Consider the following 22,488-nt stretch of genomic DNA (forward strand, 5'->3'; position numbering starts at 1 on the left):
AGTGGTGGATCATGGCCACAGGGAGGGTGATGATGAACATGGGTAGGACCACCCAGAGCCATCCAGAGCCGTGGTGCCCGCCATCTTTTGGTTGGTTGGTTGGTTTGTTTGTTTTTAAGATACCATAAGATACTATTTTTAAGTAATCTCCACACCCAACATGGGGCTTGAACTCAGAGATCAAGAGTCTCATACTCTACCAACTGAGCCAGCTGGGTGTCTCTCCTGCCATCTTTATTGAGAGCCAGTCTGTTGGGGTTGCAGGCCAGACCCCGAACCTGCACGTTACCTTGGCTCAGGACTTGCCTGGGTTGTGCTGTGACCCCAGGCCTAGTGCACTGCCTCCAGCTGGCCTGCCATTTGATTTTAAATATTATCTGAAGTTTATAGAGTTCTAAAACAGTAACAAAGGTTCCTTGAAATCTTTTGCTTGTTCTAAACCATGTGTATTAAGATCACATATTGGAGTGAGAGGCACTAAACCTAGGGTTGTTTTTTGTTTGTTTGTTTGTTTGTTTGTTTGTTTTTACCTCTCCAACCTTCCTTGCCTCCATGAAAGAAAGGTTATAAGACAGTATATACTGGATGAATTTATCTTTATCACTGCCTACTGTATCAAATAAGTACTCAGTAAAAATTGTAGTGTAGTGATTAAAATGATCGAATATACAGGAGAGGGGCGCTTGAGTGGTTCAGTCAGTTAAGCATCTGACTTCAGCTCAGGTCATGATCTCACGGTTCGTGAGTTCGAGTCCTGCGTCCAGCTCTGGGCCGACAGCTCAGAGCCTGGAGCCCACTTCAGATTCGGTGTCTTCCTCTGTCTGCCCCTCCGCTGCTTGCACTCTGTCTCTTGCATTGTCTCAAAAAATAAACGAACATTTAAAAAATTAAAATGAAAATAAAAGAATATACAGGAGAAACAATGGATATGTATTATATATACATATTTAAGTGTGGCACTTTTTCTTATTTATTTATAAGTGATGAGAGATTGGTGAAAGTGAAGACTTTGTCGCTCTAGAAAGAGCTGTGCAGAAAGCTGTGCAGGAATTCGTAAATTCAACCACTTCCTGAAATATCTCAAGCTGCTAAGAAATTTTGTCATCCTTTTGCTCCGAAAGGCAACATAATAGTTGGGATGTGTCATAGGGAAAGACCGTCTTAACACAGTTGGGGTATATAGGGCACATTGGGACACAATTCCAAAGCTAATGGCTTACTACAGCTGAGAGCATTCAGTTGTAATGACAGGTGAGTGGTGTCTTTCTCAGTCTTGCTTTAAAACAGCTTGCTTATGCACTGGCATGGGGGACCCACTCACTGGATGGAGATCTTTTATGAGACAAAAATAGAAGTTATCCTTGTCCTCAGGGAGCTCATAGGCAAGTGACTTTGGGAGATTATACTTAGTTGAATTCATGTTTAAAATAAGGATGATAATACTCCTGCTTAAAAGGTTGTTATAAAAAGTAACTACTTAAAAACATTACTTGATATTTAAAAAATACAAATTTAGACATGTCATAAATGTAAATTCTAAATTTGCTCATTGTAAGTAAATGTTTATTGAACGTTTAAGGCAGGGACTGTGTTAAATGTAATTTTAAAATATTTTCTCGACAGATAGTACTTAATTTGGTAAAAGAATTTCAAAAAGGTGTACAGTGAAGTCTTCCTTCCACCTCGTCTCCTGGCTCCCAGGCTCTTTTCATTGTTTTCAGAGAGATTTTTTTTTTCAATTTCTTTTTTTTTTTTACCTTTATTTATTTTTGAGACAGAGACAGAGCATGAACGGGGGAGGGTCAGAGAGAGAGGAGGGAGACACAGAACCTGAAACAGGCTCCATACTCTGAGCTGTCAGCACAGAGCCCAACGCGGGGCTCGAACTCACCGGCCGCGAGATCATGACCCGAACTGAAGTCGGATCCCTAACTGACTGAGCCACCCAGGCACCCCAAGATTTCTTTGTTTTGAAATAGTCTCTACACCTACCACAGGCTCCAGCTCACCACCCTGAGATCAAGAGTTGCACTTTCTAAGACTAAGCCAGACCGGTGCCCCTGTTTTCAGAGAGATTTTATGTGTATGTACACGTGTATGTATCTGTTTTTTAGAGTCACAGATGGTAGCGTATTATACAAACTGTACCTTTCTCTGAGTACAAAGTATTTCATGTCCTGATCTGATTTGATACAATAATAATTAAGATACCTACTCATATTATCTCCATTTTATAAACAAGGAAACAAAGACATCTCAATTTCTTAGTAACTTGTCCAGGGTTGTATAGCTTGGAAGTACCTCCTTGGTACAGAGGCAGTTATTTTGGTACCACTTATTTATTTATTTATTTATTTATTTATTTATTTATTTATTTAAATTTTTTTTTCAACGTTTATTTATTTTTGGGACAGAGAGAGACAGAGCATGAACGGGGGAGGGACAGAGAGAGAGGGAGACACAGAATCGGAAACAGGCTCCAGGCTCTGAGCCATCAGCCCAGAGCCCGACGCGGGGCTCGAACTCACGGACCGCGAGATCGTGACCTGGCTGAAGTCGGACGCTTAACCGACTGCGCCACCCAGGCACCCTGGTACCACTTATTTAACTTATTATTTATTTATTTTGGAAATGTAAAAAAATTTTAATTTTAATTTTTAAAAATTGTTTATTTGAGAGAGCGAGTGTGTGAGCAAGGGAGAGGAGACAGAGGGAGAATAAAGAATTCCGTACTTTGACCAGAGTGTCCATTCAAGTTTCTGCAGCCGTGTTGATAATGTTGGCAGAAAGAATCCAGCCAGGAGCACATGTTGTTCCTCATTGTCCTATCTTGCCAGCCTCCTTCAATCCAGAACTGTTCTTTGGTCTTTCCTTAGCTTTTGTGACCTTGTTATTTTGGGTGAAGACAGGCCACTCCTTTTGTAGACTCTCAGTTTGCAACTGTCCTAGGTTTCCTCACAATTCTACCAATTTTAGATACTTTTGGTATAAATATCACAGAAGTCATGTTTCGTTTTTCCCATTGCATCCTATCAGGTGGCATTCAATGTCAATTTGTCCCCTTATTCCCATTGAGGGAAGAAAAGAGAAAAGAGCGGAAGAGGGGAAAGTAACTTCTATTAGCTTGCTTTTCAGAGGGCACTCTATTCAGCAAATATCTTTTCCTTGTAGCATCCTGGGGGAGAAGAGGTCCTAATGGAACAAGCTGGTGCAGATGCAAGTGAAAGCTTTGAGGACGTAGGCCACTCCTCTGATGCCAGAGAAATGCTCAAGCAGTACTATATCGGTGATGTGCATCCGGTAAGAACTAACTGAACTGGGAGAAGAAGCTGCTGACTAGCCACAAAACACAAGGAGAGGGATGAATTAATAAAATGGAAAATCAACCCAGCTGTCAGGCTACATATTCCCCCAAATCATTTGGCCTACTGAGCTAAGATACAGCTTCTTGTATGTAAAACTACACATGTAGTATCTAAAAAGTTAAGAGAACTGGTTTTGGATTTTTTGTTTTTTTGATTGATTTTTATAATATCATTAATAACATCTCTTTCTAAAATAATGGTTTGATTGTTCTTGGCAATTTCTTGCAAAAGGTGGTAACTATGAACATTCGAACAAGGCACCCTGGTAGGTTCATAGTTGGGAGTGTGGGGGCAAATACCCTTCCACAGACCTTGACGTCCCTCAGAGAATTCTCTACTACCAGAATGTAGTCTTCATGTTCTAAGGTTAGAGACAAGTATATTGTGAGATATGCCTTTGGATACGTCTTAAAATATTATTTGTTTTCCTTTTTTAACAGAATGACCTTAAACCTGAAAGTGGTAGCAAGGTAAGAAAAAATCATCTGTTTCTCTCATGTGTTTCAAGTGTTTATATTTCTGTTTACTCAGGTAGAATGTTTTTTGTTTTTTGGTTTTTTTTAATTATCTTAACAAGGGAAGTGTTCCTTTTTTTCCTAAGCAAAAATCCTACTTTTCAGGAGCTTGGACTCAGTGCCATCTCAGGAAAAAAAGAATAGCTGAGTCTTGAACAGTAGGAAACATTTTGTTCATGCTTGTACTTGCTTTAAAAAAAAAAAAAAAAGGAAATTCTAAAGCCATGCTCTGTACGGTTTTGAAGGAAATTAGTTTATGGGTTCAGTTGTAGAAAAGTATTTCTTATTCTTACATTAAATACTGTGAGAATAATTCTGTGTTGGGAAAATAACTGGAAAGTTGATTTTCACTTGAAAGTCTTTGAAGGAGTTACAGACTGGAGTAATTACTAGAATGGGCCTTTCTGTCCCTATTACCCAGATTTAATCCTTGTGTCATGCAGTTTCAAATAGGCCTACATCCATTTCATTTACTCCGTGATACAGCAAAAACAAAAGATTAAATATTTGAAAACCTTAATGTGCGCTGCAGGACCTACCAGGAACAAAATCTGGAAGCCATTTTGCTTCCCACAAGCAGGGCTGTTCATTTCCTTGACTGCGTCACACATTTCTTGACTTCCGTCTGTTGCCCTCCCACTTAAAGGGACAGCAGTTTAGTTGCCACCTAGAACATCATGGAGGCAGCGCTCCTTCCCCTTTTCCTTCTGCTAGCTTCTTGCTTCCCTTTCCTCACTGGCCTGGAATCACTGAACACGTTTGGTACGGCACTTGAAGTTGGCCTAGACACAGGAATTCTTTCAACTCGAGAGACTGCTTGACAGTGTCTGCCATCTGTTGCTCTGCCATCCAAAGTGTCTGTGGAAATTAACTCTTCCGTCTTGCTATACTCTGCTACTCTGAACTGGTGAATTGTTTATGAAGGGAGACGAAAGCGGTTTTTTAAATGCTACGTGAGCACTGGGGGTTGGTTTGTCTTCCCCTCATAATGAAGGTGAAGATGGAGCTATGCATAGCCTTGCTGAGTATCTTGAACACGTCTGGAAAACATTGGTCTCAGTTACAGTAAACATTTATTTCAGGGGATATTCCCATTTGTATAAGAGATGCACCATGTATCTGGGAGCCATCACCCACTTTTACACAACAGTCATGAGAGCACCCTTTATTAAAGCAATAGAAAAATTGTGGAATTATAATGTCTGAAATTCTACAAATTGCTTCTTGTTGCTGTTTTTCTTCCTTGCTAGTTCAGTATGTGATTAGGGATCATTCTTAGCAATGGAGAGCGGTGTTTTTCAAATTCTGTCCGGTGGGCCATCTGTGTTCGAATCCCTGGGCATGTGTCTGAAATGTCTATTTTCTGGGCTCCCGCTACTACTGATTCATAATCTCTGGAGGTGGGACTTGGGAATTTGCACTTAAAGTAACCCAGGTAGCCAAGCACCAGACTTCTTGCTGAAAGATATGCCCATCTTTTCATTTGAAAAGTTTGGGAACTTGAATTCTCTTCTCTAGAAAGCACTGTCTGCCTTTTGTAGGCCAAAGAATTAATTAGAGATGTCTCAGCTAAATTAAAACTGTTGAGCCTTGGACTTTTTTGTAAGAAATACAGAAAAAGAAATCCTTTTAGCTCACTGAATTCTATAATAATTTAGAAGTTTCCAAATGTAGTTTGGCCCCTGGCTCGTATAAACAGTGAGTGACTAAAGGCAGTATTTTCAAAGCTCTGTTTTTCGTTGTCTCTTGTACCCAAAGGACAGTCTCCATTAAGTAGAGAGTAGGTTATTGAGTGTTTTCTGTCACACTGCTGTAGTTCAGGCAGATCGGGCAAGGAAAACCTTTGGGGAAAATTTCAAGACCACACATAGGTTTTTATAGAGCTATATAGTCCAACCTGATTTCAGTTCCAGGAAGACATTCCTGGTCCCTCAGATTTATTTCTTACAAATTAAATAGGCACTTCTGTGTCTAAGATGTAGATGTCTCTTTTCTTAGTTTTTCTGTACTCCCCATGAAGAGAAGGATGTAAAATTCATTTCATTAATACTTTCTTTTGGTTAAGGGTTTCTGAACCTCTACAAAGAAGTGATTTTTTTTTTTTTTTTAAGCCTAATTAAAAGATGTCTTCTGCCTTAGGAGACAAAGGTTTCATTTCCTTTCTCTTTCTTTTCCTTTCCTTCATTTTTCCACTTCTCTTCTCCCCCCAAAGTTTCCCATCTCTTCCCTCCCTGAAACTATCACCTCCAGCCTCCCCCTCAGCAAAACTAAAAAAAAAAAAAAAAAAAAAGCCACCCAGAATGTACTATTACACAATCTAAATCTGGAACCTTTCCTCAGTTTTTTGCAAACTGCCTTTCATACTGTTTTTGCTTTAACATAGGTAAATAATTGATGCTCACCATTGTTTTCTTGTTAGGTTGATAATGCCCGAGGTCCATGGCCCTGAAATAGTACAATACTAAAATGTAAAAGCTTAGAAACTACAAATCTGGGGACAGATATTTTTCTCACCTGTTTCAGTCTTCAGATAACAAACCAGACTTAAAAACCTTTCTGTCTCTTTGAATCTCTTCCTCCCTGGATTAGTCCCCATGCTGCAAGCCGTCAGTCTTCTATTTCTACTTGCGTTAACGTTTTTCTGGTATGCTTTGGGTTATAGAAACGCACCTTAGAAGTGCGTTGAGTTTTCTGTGCCATTTGGCCTGCCCGTCTCCTGCGCTTCAAGAAACCTAGGCACATCTGTGGTCAGTCATGTCTCCCTTTGGATTATGCGTTCACTGGTGGGGTAGCTGTTTGATGTGCCACCAGTTCAGGAGATGCAGTACACACGAACACGAACCTGACGAAAGAAGTCGGTACCATTTCATTGATTTATTCCATAGATGTTATCTGGGCAACAGTTCAGCTGCTTCAGATATCATTGAAGTGAATAGATTCAATACCTGGACCATTTTCCATTTAAATTGTTGAATGGGTAGTACATGATGGTACATAGTGAAAAATTGAAATAGTGCAAAAAGGTATACTTTTTATGTATACATTATGTATGTATGTATATAAAATGACTCCCTTCCATCTCCAGCTCTCAGTCTCCGAGCTCCCTTCCCCAGAGGTAGTCAGCTACCATTTTCTTGTTTACTCTTCCAAAGAGACTCTGTGCATTCATAAATATAAACAGATGGACGGACGGATCCGTCCATTGATTGATCAGTTGATAGGCAGACCAATCATTCCTTCCTTTAAAAAAAAATCTTGCTCTGTACCTTCTTTTTACTTAAAAATTTTATTGTGGTTGATTTTTCTTTATCGATATTCCATGGACAAAAATTTCAGTAAGATGGCATTTGCCGTAATAGGATTTGATGTATTTTTTTAAACAAATAATATCATCTCTATAAAGGCTTAACATGTTATTTAAACTTCATTTTTTAACTTAGGAAGTTTAACTTTTATGTTAGAAGCAATCTATAAGTTGCATTTAAAGGCAAATCTATTTTTTTACTCCTGATGCTACTGACTTTTGTTATACAACATTTTTCTCTTACATGCATATAGCATTCAGTTTACTTTCTCTTTTATGGAAGAGAATCTAAAAAGAATACATTGTTTGTAATTATGTAATGTAGTTACTTGGTTGCATAGTACCAAAAATTTCCTTGTAAGAATTGTTTAATATTCCTGTCATATCTACAACCTAATTTGTTAAAGTTTGGAATGGTTATGCCGATGCCCTTTAGATTACTCTTTACCAAATAATTTTGTAGGGTTGTTTCATTGTTCTGATTTCATCTAGCATTTGTTTTTTGTAACGTAATATTTTGAAATAAAGCATAGAATGTAATGGCAAAAGCCCTCTTGAAAGGCAAAATTCCCATTGCTGAGGCATCTCAAGGATTAATGCCTTCTCCTCATGACACTTTATTTAGAAATAATGTGTAGTTTTGCAAGAGAAGGTGTTAGGAGGACAAGGTAACATCGTTTTCAAATCAGCCCTCTAGTATAACAAGTTTTTCACTTCTTTGGTCCCAGTAGAAATTACTCTATGAATGTCCTATATGTGTTATCACAGTGGGCTCTTGAGACGGTTCTACAGAAATTTGTCTGAAGGGTGTTTTTCATTTTTGAATTTTGCCCCCATATGCGGGGAAATATTTTTTACTTGACTGGACTGCCTCTAGGGATGGTACATACTTTATAAGACCGTAATTGTTAATACATTGGAGCTTTTGAGAAGGCTGTCCTCAAGATCCACACGTGGCCATAGGAGGGACTATAAAATGTTAAAATCATGTATTTCAACAAACTTTTTGGGTTTTAAGAAACTAATAGTAAAATTCATATTGCGGCCAAAAGTTCCAAAATTGTTTTTCATAAGTTGCTGGCTACATAGCTACCAAAGTGTTCTAAATAAAAAGCTGTATTCAACCACCCAGATACTCATTAGCTTTACCGAAGGTGTCATGTGGTTTAAAATCCACTCTTTCCAATTTTAAAACTTGGAATCCTCTTGGAATAGCAAGCATCCAATTTAAGAATTAAAACATAAGCTCCTTATATACCTTGCAATAGATTTCCCTTCCATTTAAAATCTAAATATGAACTATTGAGGTTGAAGGTACATTTTATAAATGCCCTATCTATACATACATACATACATACATACATACATACATACATACATATGTATGTATGTATGTATTTTAATGCATCATAATCCTAATTCTGGTGTATTGTTTCCAATATTTATGTCCTGGTGACAGAGTACACTATTCCTTAAGCATGTATTGTCTCATGTTTCATAAACAGTTTTCATAGTGAAACCACGCCCACTGACCCCCAAATAAATCCTTTCCCATATGTTTGCCAATTATGACATTTCTTTGTCATTCTCTTAACCATATCAAAAAAAGTCCATACTTAGGGCACAGTGTCTCTTGGAAGAGTATCTAGAAAAATATATCTTTATATACCTGGTGTAAGATAAGAAAAGTCTACATGTAGGCCATGCTCTGTCAGTCTTTCCAGACATGGGAGAATAGTGTTTCCTTCTCTCTAACCTTTAGAAGGCTGCTAGTGTAAATTTTTTTTTTCTTCTGCTATTGTAGATTTTGCTAAAATACCCTTGGGTTAGAAAATTGTGTTAAGTCAATTAAATATGGCTTTAGAATTAAAATTGATCTGGTCCGAGCCTTTCATTTTGTAAGTGAGGAAACTGATTTAGCATTGAACTTGAAGGCAGTAGACAGTTTCAGTTATGAGTAGCTTTATTAAAAGGCTACTCAGATATCATGAAATATTCCCTTTTATCCTACAGAGTCCTTGTTTAGTTAGTTAGTTAGTTAGTTAGTTAGTTAGTTTGTGGAATTAAAGCCTTAATGAACCTTGACGTTTAGGAACCAGTTTATTTAAATAGTTCTTTTCTGTTAATTTTAAACTAAAATCAGAGTAGACTGAAAATAATTTAGTGGTTTGGAAGTGTATTCCAGAAACATGCATATTAATTACTTGGTAAGGCTTTTGGTAGAAGAACTCTGGATTCGATCTGCTCTGTTACAACTAAAATCAGAGTATTGCAATTGTAGCTTTCCATGCCAAAGACTGAGCAGTCCCCGTTCTCCTGACTAAGAATCTTGCATGTAAATTAAAATGTGGGCAAGAACGTAACCAGCCAGATATGTCTGAATACACAAAGGGAGAAGTTAAAGTCCATCATAAACTATGGGAATCTCATTTAAGCGTCCATTAGGTTTAGCACCGAGCTTTGGAGTAGAAATGGGAATTGGGAAACAGCATGGAGAGAATGGTGGCGTGGGGGTGAAGGAAGGTTTTGTGTTAACAGAACCTTTTCTTTTTAATTTTGTTAAATTAAAAATAACTTATTTGGCTTCTTTCCGAACTTGGCTGAGGTACTTGGCTTCTAAGAGCAGTGCCTTAAACAGTTCTTTCATTGTAGTTGATTAAAAGCGGAGTCACTGTAGTTTGACATTTACTTGGCTGTCAGAATCCCAAAGAGAAGGTACATTTCTTTCTCTTTGCTTTCCTCCAGTGGTAGAGAAGTTGGTCTTTTTGCCACCAGGGGTGGAATGATCTTAAAACAGGAGTTGAGGTACTTAGTTTAAAAAAAAAAAAAAAAAAAATATATAAATATATATATGTATATGTATATATATGTATATACATATATATATTTAAAGTTTTTTTATTGCTTATTAGAAACTGTTACACTAGGAGCATATTATGGTCTTCCTTCTGTCTGGTCTTTGCCTCTTTGTTTTCTCAGTTGGTTCCCGCACTGTTTGAGACTCACTCCACTTACCACACATTCCAGGCTTTTAGTTTTAAAAGATCCTAAAGGTTTGAAATCTAGAGAATCCATTTATGTGACCCATATGGCTTTTACTATGATTACAGATTAAACATGACACGTACATTTCTCCATAATGCTCTCCTATAAGCTTTTGAAATGGTCTCAAAGTTTTTTTATACTAACCATACATTTTTTGTTCTGCAAATCATTGGTATATATGTGGATAAAGCATAAAAGACCATGGACATTTTCCTGATGGAATTATTTCCTGATGGGAATTATTTCATGGCTACTGTAGTGGAATCTTTTAAAAGGCAATATTATAAATTAATACACACTCTACCATTACTACTGAAACCACTACCTTCCAAATCTATAAGACATTGGTTGTATTTTCTCAAAGATTGGCTTGTAACACATTTTACTTAACCTGATTTTATGATATTCTAGTAGAAATGTCCCAGATAACAGTAATCATCGAGGTCTCAAAGAAGTGTAGTAGTATATTAACTTGATTTATCTGACACTTTTTATTAGAAGTTTTACTTGCCTATAGGCTAATTTCTTTTGGGTTTGGGGTATGTATTCATTTGCATGGCAGTGTTTTGGATACATGAAGTTAAAACTCATTTCACGATCTGCTCTGAAGTATCTAGGCCAGTATGTAGGGTTTTTCGAAATTGTTGGAGATTACTGAAAATTGTGGTTAAACACGGTTAATATTCTGTATTCATATCTTAGCATACTTCTACATATTGGCAAAGAGGATGTTTTGGGCAGCAGTAACCTATGCAAATGGGCTTGTCCTCTGGCAGTGAGTTAGCAGTTCTTTTGTATATACAGCTAATTAATGGAATCAATAACTTCATTTGATATTTACTTAAATTGAACTTTTTGTTTTTAATGTTTATTTTATTTTTTGAGAGAGAGAGAGAGGCAGAGACAGAGTGTGAGCAGGGGAGGGGCCGAGAGAGAGGGAGACACAGAATCCAAAATCCAGGCTGACAGCACAGAGCCCAATGCGGCGCTCAAACTCATGAACGGTGAGATCATGACCTGAGCCGAAGTTGGATGCTTAACCAAATGAGCCACCCAGGCACCCCACTTAAATTGAACTTAATAACACATTTATGAGATATAATTAATGTGCCATCCAATTCACCTATTTAAGATGAACAAGTTGGGTTTCTAGTATATTCACAGAGTTATGCAACCGTAATTACAATAATTTTGGAACATGTTCATCCCTCCAGAAAGAAACCCCATACCCATTATCAGTCATTTTCATTTCCCTTTAACTCCTCTTCCCCCACCCTAGGAAACCACAGACCTACTTTCCGCCACTAGATTTGCTTATGCCGAACCTTTCATATTGATACTCTTACGTAATATTTATATAATACGTTGTGTGGTTTTTGTTTTACTTATTTATTTTTTTTTTATGTTTATTTATTTTTGAGAGACAGAGTGTGAGTGGGAGAGGGGCAGAGGCAGAGGGAGACACAGAATCTGAAGCAAGCTCCAGGCTCTGAGCTGTCAGTGCAGAGCATGACACGGGGCTCGAACCCACAAACCACTTAACTGACTGAGCCACCCGGGCACCCCATTCATTTTCTTTTCTAAGTAGGCTCCATGCTGAGTGTGGAGCCCAGTGAGGGGCTTGAACTACAATCCTGAGGTCAAGACCTGAGCTGAGATCAAGAGTTAGATGCTTAACCAACTGAGCCACCCAGGTGCCCCAATATGTTGTATTTTGTATCCAGTTTCTTTCACTTAGCATGATGTTTTCTAGGTTCATCCATGTTGAAGCATGTATCAGTCAGTACTTCCTTACTTTTTATTGCCAAAATTTTGTTTTTAAGGTTATTTTGGTATTCCCCCTCCCCCCTAATTCTGTTCTTCCCATTTCAATGTTGAATAAGCCCTAAGGTCTATAGTCATAATTATTATGATTTCATAGAGTAAACCAGTTCACTTCTGTAAGCCACAAAGCAGTCCTCGGCATGCTTTAGAGCATTTCACAGTTGACCTGTTTGTCACAAGAGTTTGTATTTTTTTTTAAATATGTGTTCAGAAAATGTGATCTTAACTACTGCCAGTGGCAAGCCCAGCTGAATGAGGCATATCATTGTGACTGCAATTAGTCCCTTTCAGTATAGTTTATATCAGTAGCTTTTTTTCCCTTTTTTTCTTTTTTTACATCTAAAAAAGTTTAGGCCATTTCTCTATGCTTTCATTAGTTGTTCTTCACTAGGAAGTACCAGTATGTTACCAGAAATAGAATTCTTGGGGCTCCCATCACATTAGATTTGTAAATGTCAAATTGCATGAAAGATGAAGTTCTGTATGTAGATATTCAGGATTTACATACTTTATTAATCTTTCTTTTTTGAAATTTTTTAATATGCGTCTTCTTCAGGACCCTTCGAAAGATGCCACGTGCAAAAGGTTAGTATACGTTCCCTGGACTTCCTTATGTTCAACTTAATATCTGGCCAGAGGTTCTTCCATAAATATACATGTATAACATAACTTAAGAGTACGGTTTGACTCAGGTACATACAGCACAGCGAATACAGTCCGGTATTCAAGTATTGAATACAGTATTGAAGAATACAGTACACAAGTATTGTGAAACCTTGTACGTTGTACAGAAACAGACGGCAGCTCCGCTGTGGGGAGCACAGTGGAAGTATAAACTTGTTGAGTCACTGTGTTGTGCATCTGAAACTAATGTAACATCGTGTTACTATATTTCAGGTACATGTTAACTATATTTCAATTAAGAAAAAGAGGACAGTTAACAACTATTTTTTGGCCAAAATTACTGCACATTCAGTAGTTCCTTACCATTAGCAAAATTAACTTTTACAGTTTCAGTCATTTAGAGTAATCTCAAAAGTTTGTGCCTTGAGTAATTTTTAAATCATGTTGTGACATAAATTGGGATCACATTCAGCGAGAGGCCAATATGCAAGGACAAGTAACTGCTGGTAAGTCAAGCCAACGGTCCGTGCTGCTCAGCCCAGCTATGCAACTTCTACTTGAAACTTAATCACATTTAATCCCCACAACTGCTCTGTAAGGTGGGTGCTATTATTGCATTTTATAGAAGAAAAAAATTATGTATTGCATGCATATTCAGGAATTTGGTTTCTTTCAAAGGATTACTTACGAATATCCCTTGCGGTCATTTTAGTAATATAATAGTATGAACTCTGAAAGGTATATTTTTGTCATCCCTTAAATGCCCTTGAAATGACTGGAATCCTTGGCTTGTAAAAAAATCTTTATAGAGATTATATAGATCTGTTTCATCTTTCTGAGCTTCTACTTAAAACACTTCAGAGAGAGAGAGATGTGGTTGTTTTCCCCCTATAAAAGTATTGCCTCTTTTTTATTTGGGGTGATGGACAAAGAATGTAAGAAATTTAAACTTAAAGGAAACTATTAGTAAATTCAGCTTCTTTAATATTAAGGTCTTATGCTCAGCCAGCTACTCTGTAGAGAATTTGAAAACACAAGCCATAAACTTGCAATCGATTTGGGCTACACATAACACTCGTTAAGAATTATTATGCAGAATACAAAAGGAATTCCTACAAATCAATTAAAAAATAATGTAGTAGAATATGAGAAAAAGGCTTAAACAGGCACCTTAGAGAAGAAACAAATGTAGACACACACAAAAAAAGGTTTAATTTCATTTGTTATCAGAGAGATACAAATTAAAATCTTAAGGTATGTATTTCACAGCTACCAGATTGGCAAAAATTGAGAATTCTGAAAATAAGAGGAGCTGTTGAGGAAGTGGATCACCAAGGTTCTTAGACCCTCTTAGGGGAGTGTAAGTGGGTACAGTCACTTTGGAAAAGAATTTGGCATTATCTAGTAAATTGGACGGTATGAATAACTTTTGACCCAGCAATTCCATATCTAGGGATATACTCGAGAGAAATGTGTGCGCAAGTATACCAGGAAACACATAGTAGAATGTTCGTAAGGGCATTATTCAAGATAGTAATATACTGGAAGCAACCCAAATAACCATTCCTTAATAAAATGAATGAATCCATTCTGGTATATTCATAAAGTGGAATACTACAAAGTAATAAAAACAAATGAGTCACAACTACATGCAGCAACCTGAGCGACTCTCCAAAAGAGAGTTCTGTCTAATGGCTAAGACGTTACTGTTGAACTCTTTGGGTTCAGCATAAATCCATTTGCTCTGCTTCTATGCCCAGTGACAGTTAAGTATTACAAAACATTATATGGGGATTGGCGGTCAACCATTTTCAGTCTTTTGTACTGAAGAATGTCTCTTCGGTGTTTTCTCAAGGAGCCTACTTTAAAACTTTTTTGTGTCCTGTGGTGGTTCTCCAAGATACCTGAACTGATTACCTTTGTGGGGACATGACTGCAGAGTCCCCATGTGCCATATTGCTGTTGTACATGCCAACTCGCTTGCTTTCCTTTTTTTACACAAAGCTACTCGGCCGACATTCTAAACTTCTCTGGAGCAGCTTTGTGCCATTCTGAAATGTACAAAGCACTAGGCATGTTTAGGCAAGGAGAAGCAGTTTTATTATTGAACCTCAGCTGGTTTTATTGGCTTAAAAACCTTTTAATACCAAGGCCGCATATGTCTTAGTAAGAGGGGCATGCAGGTCATTTGGATCGTGGAAGAACTACACCTTAAAAGTAAGAGTGCTAGTAAGCTGTACTAGAGAAGAATTATTTTAAGGAGAGTGATGACTGTCCTGAAATTCCTAAGGAAAGTCTCTTACAGGCCTTCTCAAGCCGACTGTCTTTTAAAGTTTTTAGTCCCGTGTGGGTGTGTATCCTTATTAGTGTCCAGACTTAACTAGAGATTAAGTGCATTGATTGGAATCAGGAATCCATCACTAACTTCGCTTCGTGATTTTGGGTGCCAAGCTTGTATTTCCTACGTATACAGCGGGTCTAATAGTATCTATTTCTTCAGGCTGTCATGAGGATTAAATGTAGAAAATACAGATGAGATAGATATCACTTTGCCAATAGTTGTATTAGATGGTACTGCTTCTAAATTTATAGTTATATGTATAAAATGGTAGCTTTTTTCCTGTTGAAAAATGTTAATTGTAGAATATGTGAAAAACAAAATACAAATAAGGTATTTTTTTGAAGATTTTTTTATTTATTTTGAGAGAAAGAGAGAGAGCATGAGCAGGGGAGAGGCAGAGAGAGAGGGAGAGAAGGAGAATCCCATGCAGGCTTTGCACTGTGGAGCTCGAACTCACGAACTGTGAGACCTGAGCTGAAATCAAGAGTCAGACGCTTAACCGACTGAGCTACTTAGGCACCCCCAAACAAGAAAAATTTAAGCCATCCCTAATCTCATAACCCAGAAATAAGTGCTATGTGTCTTTATAAAAACACATATAGAGGTGTGTATACAGGCATATATTTTTAGTATCATACTACACATTCTGGTTTTTACCTTTTAAAAATTGTTTAATATTGGGGCACGTGAGTGGCTCAGTCAGTGAAGCATCTGACTTCAGCTCAGGTCGTGATCTCGCGGTTCTCGGGTTCGAGCCCAGTGTCGGGCTCTGTGCTGACAGCTCAGAGCCTGGAGCCTGCTTCAGATTTATCTCCTTCTCTCTCTCTACTCCTCCCCTGCTCTCCGTCTCTTAAAAATAAATGTTAAAAAAATTTTTTTTAATTGTTTAATATTGTCATGCCAATGCAAATTTTTATTTATTTATTTATTTTGCTACTTGGGTGATAAAAGCAGTTAAACTTCAGAGAAAGACAAATATATGATTTCACTCATATGTGGAATTTGAGAAACAAAACATGAACATAGTGGAAAGGAAGGAAAAATAAGATAAAAAAAAAGCAAACCGTAGGCTCTTTTTTTTTTTAATTTTTTTTTTTTTTAATATTTATCCTTGAAGGAGAGAGAGACAGAGTGTGAGTGGGGCGGGGGCAGAGAGAGAGGGAAACACAGAATCTGAAGCAGGCTCCAGGCTCTGAGCTGTCAGCACAGAGCTCGACACGGGACTCGAACCCACAAACCATGAGATCATGACCTGAGCTGAAGTTGGATGCTCAACCGATTGAGCCACCCAGGCGCCCCATAAACCGTAGAGAGTCCTAATGATAGAGAACAAACTATGGCTTGATGGAGGGAGGTGGGTGGGGGATGGGCTGAATGGGTGATGGGGATTAAGGAGGGCACTTGTGATGAGCACTAGGTGTTACATGTTAGTGATAAATCACTAAATTCTACTCCTGAAACTGGTATTATACTATATGTTAACTAACTGGAACTTACATAAAATCTTGGAAGAAAAAAAAAGTAGTTAAACTTCCCAAAGTAAATCGAAATTCTTTGCTCATGAAAATATTAAAATGTGGATGTTGAAAGATAGCAAATATTTGGTATCAAGTGTTCACGGCTTCGTTGCTTTCCCCCCACTTCTAGTTGCTGGTCATACTGGATTTTGCCCATCATAGGCGCTATTGTCTTAGGTTTCCTGTATCGTTACTACACGTCGGAAAGCAAATCCTCCTGAGGAGACAGCGTGGAAGTTGGAAAGCATATCCATTGGGAGTGCGAGCTAGAGACTTGTTTGGAGGCCAAGCGATACCCTCTTCTCGAATCCTGCCGGATGTGTGCTTCCCCCTTGGAACCCAGATGGTTGGCTAGACATCCACCCCAGACCTGGGGCCAGTGTCCTTCATTTCCCAGAGCCTTACTCCCAAAGCACCTGCTCGTTGTCCTGTGTCCCTGCCGGTGGCCCTTCTCTCCACTGGCTTCCACCAGCCCCCTTTGCATTTCCAGACTTGGTTTTATAATTACAATCCAGATGTCCTTGTGACATTGTCCTTTGGTAAAAATGCCTGGTTTCCAATACTTTGCACATTAGACATTCTTAACAGGGCAACACTCTGGTTTTGAAGCTTTTCTTTTTCCATTTTTTTTTGAAGTATATATATATATATATATATATATATATATATATACAAACACATATATACTTATATATATGTATATATGTGTGTGTGTATATATACTTAATTCTATTATTTATCATAAGGGATTTAATTAATGAAGTAAAGTTGTGCACCTATAGCATAAAACACAACTGCCAAATGATCTCGTTCCTTTTTATTTATTAAAACTAGGAAGAACCATGAAATCCTCTCCTCCCTCCTAAGCTAGTCTAGCAGGTAACTCTCACCACCCCCCAAGTCCAAGTGGTGCTGGGCAGAACTGTGCTTCCGTTGCATTTCTTGGGAGTGGAGAGAAAGAGGGGAGGGGAGAGATGAATTGGGGTGATAGGGTAAATTTGTAGTCCTCTTTCTTTTGAAAAATGCTGAAAACACTACTTTAGGACAGGAGTTTAGGAAAAGCACCAAAGACTTCATTTTTTTTTTTCCACACTTCATTCTTTGCTTTGGTTTGACACCAGTTTCTAGCCGTCTTTTTTCTTTTTCCCCCCAACCAACCATCTTTTATTGGTAAAATACAAATTTATAATTGTATCTGTAGAACTTCACTAGGGATTTCTGCTTTTAAATGTATTGATTAGCAAATTTTTTTATTCCTTCCCTGTTTTACAAAAGAGACTCCACTTGCTCTAAGATCCAGTATTTGATCTTTTGTTTGTTAGCCCCAGTAACATAACTTCCATAGTGCAGTGGCATTCGAAAGGGGGAGATCATGACAAAAGAATGTTTCCCATTTCATCTATATTTTATCTTCATGGCTCCAATTTGTGGTTTTGTTGTTTTTCTGTTGAGGAAAAAAGAAAGAAAAAAACAACAACTAGTCGTTTTATCCCTTGGATGAATGTTTAATTGAATAGTAGGTCATTATTTAGAATTCTGTTAGGGTTTCTTCTTGGTTCAGGAATTTTCTCTGGCTTATTTGACCTAACTTTTTCCCCCCGTGGAATCACCTGAGGACACAGTACACTGGCTGTTTTCTGCCAACAACTGTTTGTGGTGATTTTTCTCCCAATCTTCTAAGGATTACCAGTTTGCTTCTGAGCCATTGTCCTATGTAGCAGGGAGCAACTTGGTTCCAGAAGGACCATGGATACTGCTGTCTCCTCCCCACTTACAGCTTGCCATGGACAGCAAAGTGCCGTGCAAGGCAGTGTCTGCCCATGCAAACTAAGAAAAGGTTCAACCCAAGTCTTGCAGTTGAGTGTATTCAGAATTCATCAAAAGAATATTAACCTTGTATTTGTACACTTGGATATGATATTATGGAGAAATTTCAGGGGATTTTTGAGAGACTTTTATATATCAGGGATATGGGAATAGTCAAACTTTTATCTTTAGAAAATTTTGTATAAGATGCCACTTTTAGACAATTTATTGAAAAAAACCTTTGGTTATTATGGAACAGAAGTGGTGTGACTGTTGATGCTCCTGCCATTTGAAGGCGTACGGAAGGGTTGCCTTGAATATGAATTGGTATCTAATTGCTGTAATAATTAAGCTGCATGATTACATGGGCCACATTGGGGTAGAAATAAAGAACAAAGGAGTATTGAGGAACTGGACGGGGAACATTTAGGCTGAAACTAAACCAGCAGATAAGTTGGATCAATTAGGAGTATGTTGGCAGTCTGTAAAATTAAATGAAAAACATCTGGCTTATAAGAAATGTTAAAGAGTGACAGCCTTAAGTAAAATTGGTGGGGTTTTTTTTTTTTTGGATATTTTTAGGGTGAACACCAACACAAAAGGTATGTTTTTCTATTTCATATTGGTTGTCTTTTCCTGTTTATATCTGGACTTGTTTTTACTCAGAGCCAGAGGAAAAGGTTTTCAGACCTTGTCTCTACCATCCGTGAAATCCATCCAACACCCAGGGCTTCTTTTGATCTGCTGCTAATGTGATGTCACTTTGTATTATAAAAACCACTTTTGGGTCCATTTACTGTTATTCTGCTGCCTACATCAACAGTCAGGCGAAAGGTAAAGCTAGTGTGTGAGTTTGCAGAGGTTTTTCTAAACTATCAGATAATACAATATGTTAGCCAAACCCACCAGAAAAGCCTTGTTTGCAGAGGTAGGACTCAAATTCTCGAAACAGTTTCAACATTGGTAGGTGGTGCAAACCCCTTTGGAGAGCAAGTGGAGCCGGTCCCTGTCGGCTGAGGGTGCCCCCTAGAGCTGGTCTCTGGGGTGTTGGGTTGTTTATTCCCAGGGAAGACACAAGATGTCTGGAGGTCACGAAAGGAGAGGAGGGAAAACGGGTGCCACCAAAACAGGCATGTCCGTGCCAGGTCTCCAAAATTTCTTAGTCCCTGTCCCTCAGGAATCGGTTTTGGTTTCTAAATGACTCCACATTTGTAAGGACAAGAAAGTGGTGGTGACAAAATTGATAGTGTTTAGTTCTTATGCGACCCCTAAAGCAGAAGCAAAAATCCACGGGAACCTACAGTTTGAGCCTGTAAAGTTCTTTGGGCAATTGTCGTAAATGCCCAAGTTGTGAGATAAGAGCGTCGTTGAGTTTATGCTCATTTAGTCCCGGCGTGGAGCAACGAGAAATGCTCTGTGGGCCAGGCATATCATTACGCACGGTGTCTCGGGCTTCACATCTCAAGAGATTATCTGGTTAGATTCCATTTTAGGAGACTGAAATGCAGAACGTTAACGTTCATAACTTCCTTCCCTGGGAGAAGTGGATTCAGACATGTCTTGTCTCAACAAGAGATTGGTGGTTTTTTTTGTTTTTTTGTTTTTTTTTTTAAGCCATCTCATTCTGTTGCCAAATATCACAGAACGAATGGGGAGTTTACTTCACATTTGGCTGTTATTCTCTGAAAGGGCCTGGTTTGGAATTTGTGGGGGTGATTTCAGAGGGAGATTCCGGTAACCCGAGTTACCAACCCAGTATCTAGCATCTTACTCATGAATTTTAGGAGCTGTACTTTTCCTGTACCTATATCCAACATGTGCTAGTTGGGTAAAATATGATTATTTAGCTTCCTTTCTTTTTACTTCACCCTCAACTGTGAACGAGTAATATTAACATTCTTTTTGTGTATTCAGTAATGGAGTTTGTTTACCTATTTTATTTCAGCATATTTTGAACAAAGATCTTTGTCTCTTTCTGCTGGAATGTGCACACAGTGAATGTTTGTTAGAACCACACACAATAAAGATACTGTTTTCCTTTTCTTGCCCTGACTATAGTTATTATTATTATTTTTTTTTTAAAGCAGAAGTGTTGGCTCTGTTATCCTCAGGTGTTCTGAAGAAAAGATTCTGAGAAGCATAAAAGTCACCTGTATCTATGCAAATAATTGTGTTTAGTGTAACTTGATGGGGAGTTCTGTGGTTCTTCAGGATTCTTTCTGCTACTCTTTCTTTGAAGTGAGTTGCTCAGTTGATAATCACGAGAGGCAAAAATGAAGACTTGCGCTGTATTAATGGATATGAAGTGGCAACCAGGTAGACCAGTTGGAAGTTCTGTTTTTACTGAAACCATCTGGTAAAGAGAAGCCAGTACAAGGTAATAATATTTTGTTATCTGCAACGCCAGTCTTCAAATGATTGTTTTTCTTGGAAATAGCTAAACTGTTGGGGAAAATTAAACATTGAGATTGAAGTTCTAGCGAGTGTGTTAATTAAACAAGGGAAATAAACAATTTTTATAATTACCTTTAAAACATACTGATAGCCTTCTAACACTACTAATGAGACATCGTTCATTAGGGCTTGGTTATTTCACTCTCACGTGAATTAGTAACAGGAAAGGATAGTCCCATTCTTATTATTAGTGTTTGAATCTAATGTTTAATCTCCAATCCTAGTAATTCATATGACTGCAGTCTTCATGATGCTGAGTATTTGGTAGGTAATTGACAAATCCTGGTTGGTTCCTAAAAACCTGAAGTAGAAGATTGTGATTCCAATTATGTAAATTTAAGGTAAGAAATACCCACACAATCTACTAAACTGTTGGTAATTGTAGGTATTGTTGGTAACCTAACGTTAATTAGCTTAATAGGTGTCTGTATTTAAAGGAACACTCAGCTAAATCACATATTTTCTAGTGCTCAACAAACTTAATTTTTTTTTTAAGATTTTTTTTTTTTTAAAGTGGTTTCTGCACCCAACCTGAGGCTTGAACTCACAATCTTGAGACCAAGAGTTGCATGTTCCACCAACTGTGCCAGCCAGGTGCCCCTAAAAAACTTTCTTTTATAAAGCATCCAGGAGAGATGAGAGTTGCTGTCAGATAAAACATGAGGATAGAGCTGTAATCCTATTTATCATTTATCTTCCATATACTGTGTGCCTTGCAGTACCTTTGATGGCATTTTGGATCCTTGCCCTTACAGTATCCTATCCTTACACCGTAGATGGGGATGTCCACATTTTACCAGTGACTTGACTTGCTTGAGGCCACACAACCCTAAACTTTCCATGTTCTTTGTTGAAGGTTCTCAGATAAAAATTCAGCTTCAGCTGTACCAAAATGAATAATGTGCTTGGTGTATCTGCTGCTAGTCTTTCTATACAGGTGTTTCTGTGTGTGCTCAATGAAATGCCATCAATAATAATCATTTTCTGAATTAGTAGATTACTAAAAAATGGGCATGGTCTTAGGAGTCCCTGAAAAATCTTGGTTGTTGAAGAGAATCCTGTTGCTTCAGTGGAAACAATATATTTAAAATGATTCTCATATCCCTTGCAAAACAGCTTCTTTTTTTAATTTATTTTTATTTTTATTTTATTATTATTTTTTAATTTACATCCAATTTAGTTAGCATATAGTGCAACAATGATTTCAGGAGTAGATTCCTTAGTGCCCCTTTCCCATTTAGCCCATCCCCCCTCCCACACCCTCTCCAGTAACCCTCAGTTCTCCATATTTATGAGTCTCTTCTGTTTTGTCCCCCTCCCTGTTTTTATATTATTTTTGTTTCCCTTCACTTGTGTTCATCTGTTTTGTCTCTTAAGGTCCTCATATGAGTGAAGTCATGATTTTTGTCTTTCTCTGACTGAGTAATTTCACTTAGCATAATACCCTCCAGTTCCACCCACGTAGTTGCAAATGGCAGGATTTCATTCTTTTTGATTGTCGAGTAATACTCCATTGTATATATACACCACATCTTCTTTATCCATTCATCCATCGATGGACATTTGGGCTCTTTCCATACTTTGGCTATTGTGGATAGTGCTGCTATAAACCTGGGGGTGCATGTGTCCCTTTGAAACAGCACACCTGTATCCCTTGGATAAATGCCTAGTAGTGCAATTGCTGGGTCATAGG

At 38.0% G+C, this 22,488-nt stretch overlaps 1 protein-coding gene across 1 annotated transcript in view; it reads left to right on the forward strand.

The window, feature by feature from the left end:
* CYB5B (cytochrome b5 type B) overlaps positions 1-20,393 on the forward strand; it is a 37,604-nt gene extending 17,211 nt beyond the window's left edge. The window contains exons 2-5 of the mRNA XM_040442946.1: positions 3,172-3,300; positions 3,806-3,835; positions 12,610-12,638; positions 16,666-20,393. Coding sequence (XP_040298880.1) covers positions 3,172-3,300; positions 3,806-3,835; positions 12,610-12,638; positions 16,666-16,756 — 279 coding nt within the window. The 3' untranslated portion in view covers positions 16,757-20,393. The remainder of the gene's footprint in view (positions 1-3,171; positions 3,301-3,805; positions 3,836-12,609; positions 12,639-16,665) is intronic.
* The last annotated feature ends 2,095 nt before the right edge of the window (positions 20,394-22,488 follow it).

Source organism: Herpailurus yagouaroundi, unplaced genomic scaffold (genome assembly GCF_014898765.1).
Source record: "Herpailurus yagouaroundi ecotype Mexico unplaced genomic scaffold, PumYag 190, whole genome shotgun sequence".
Classification (NCBI taxonomy): domain Eukaryota; kingdom Metazoa; phylum Chordata; class Mammalia; order Carnivora; family Felidae; genus Herpailurus; species Herpailurus yagouaroundi.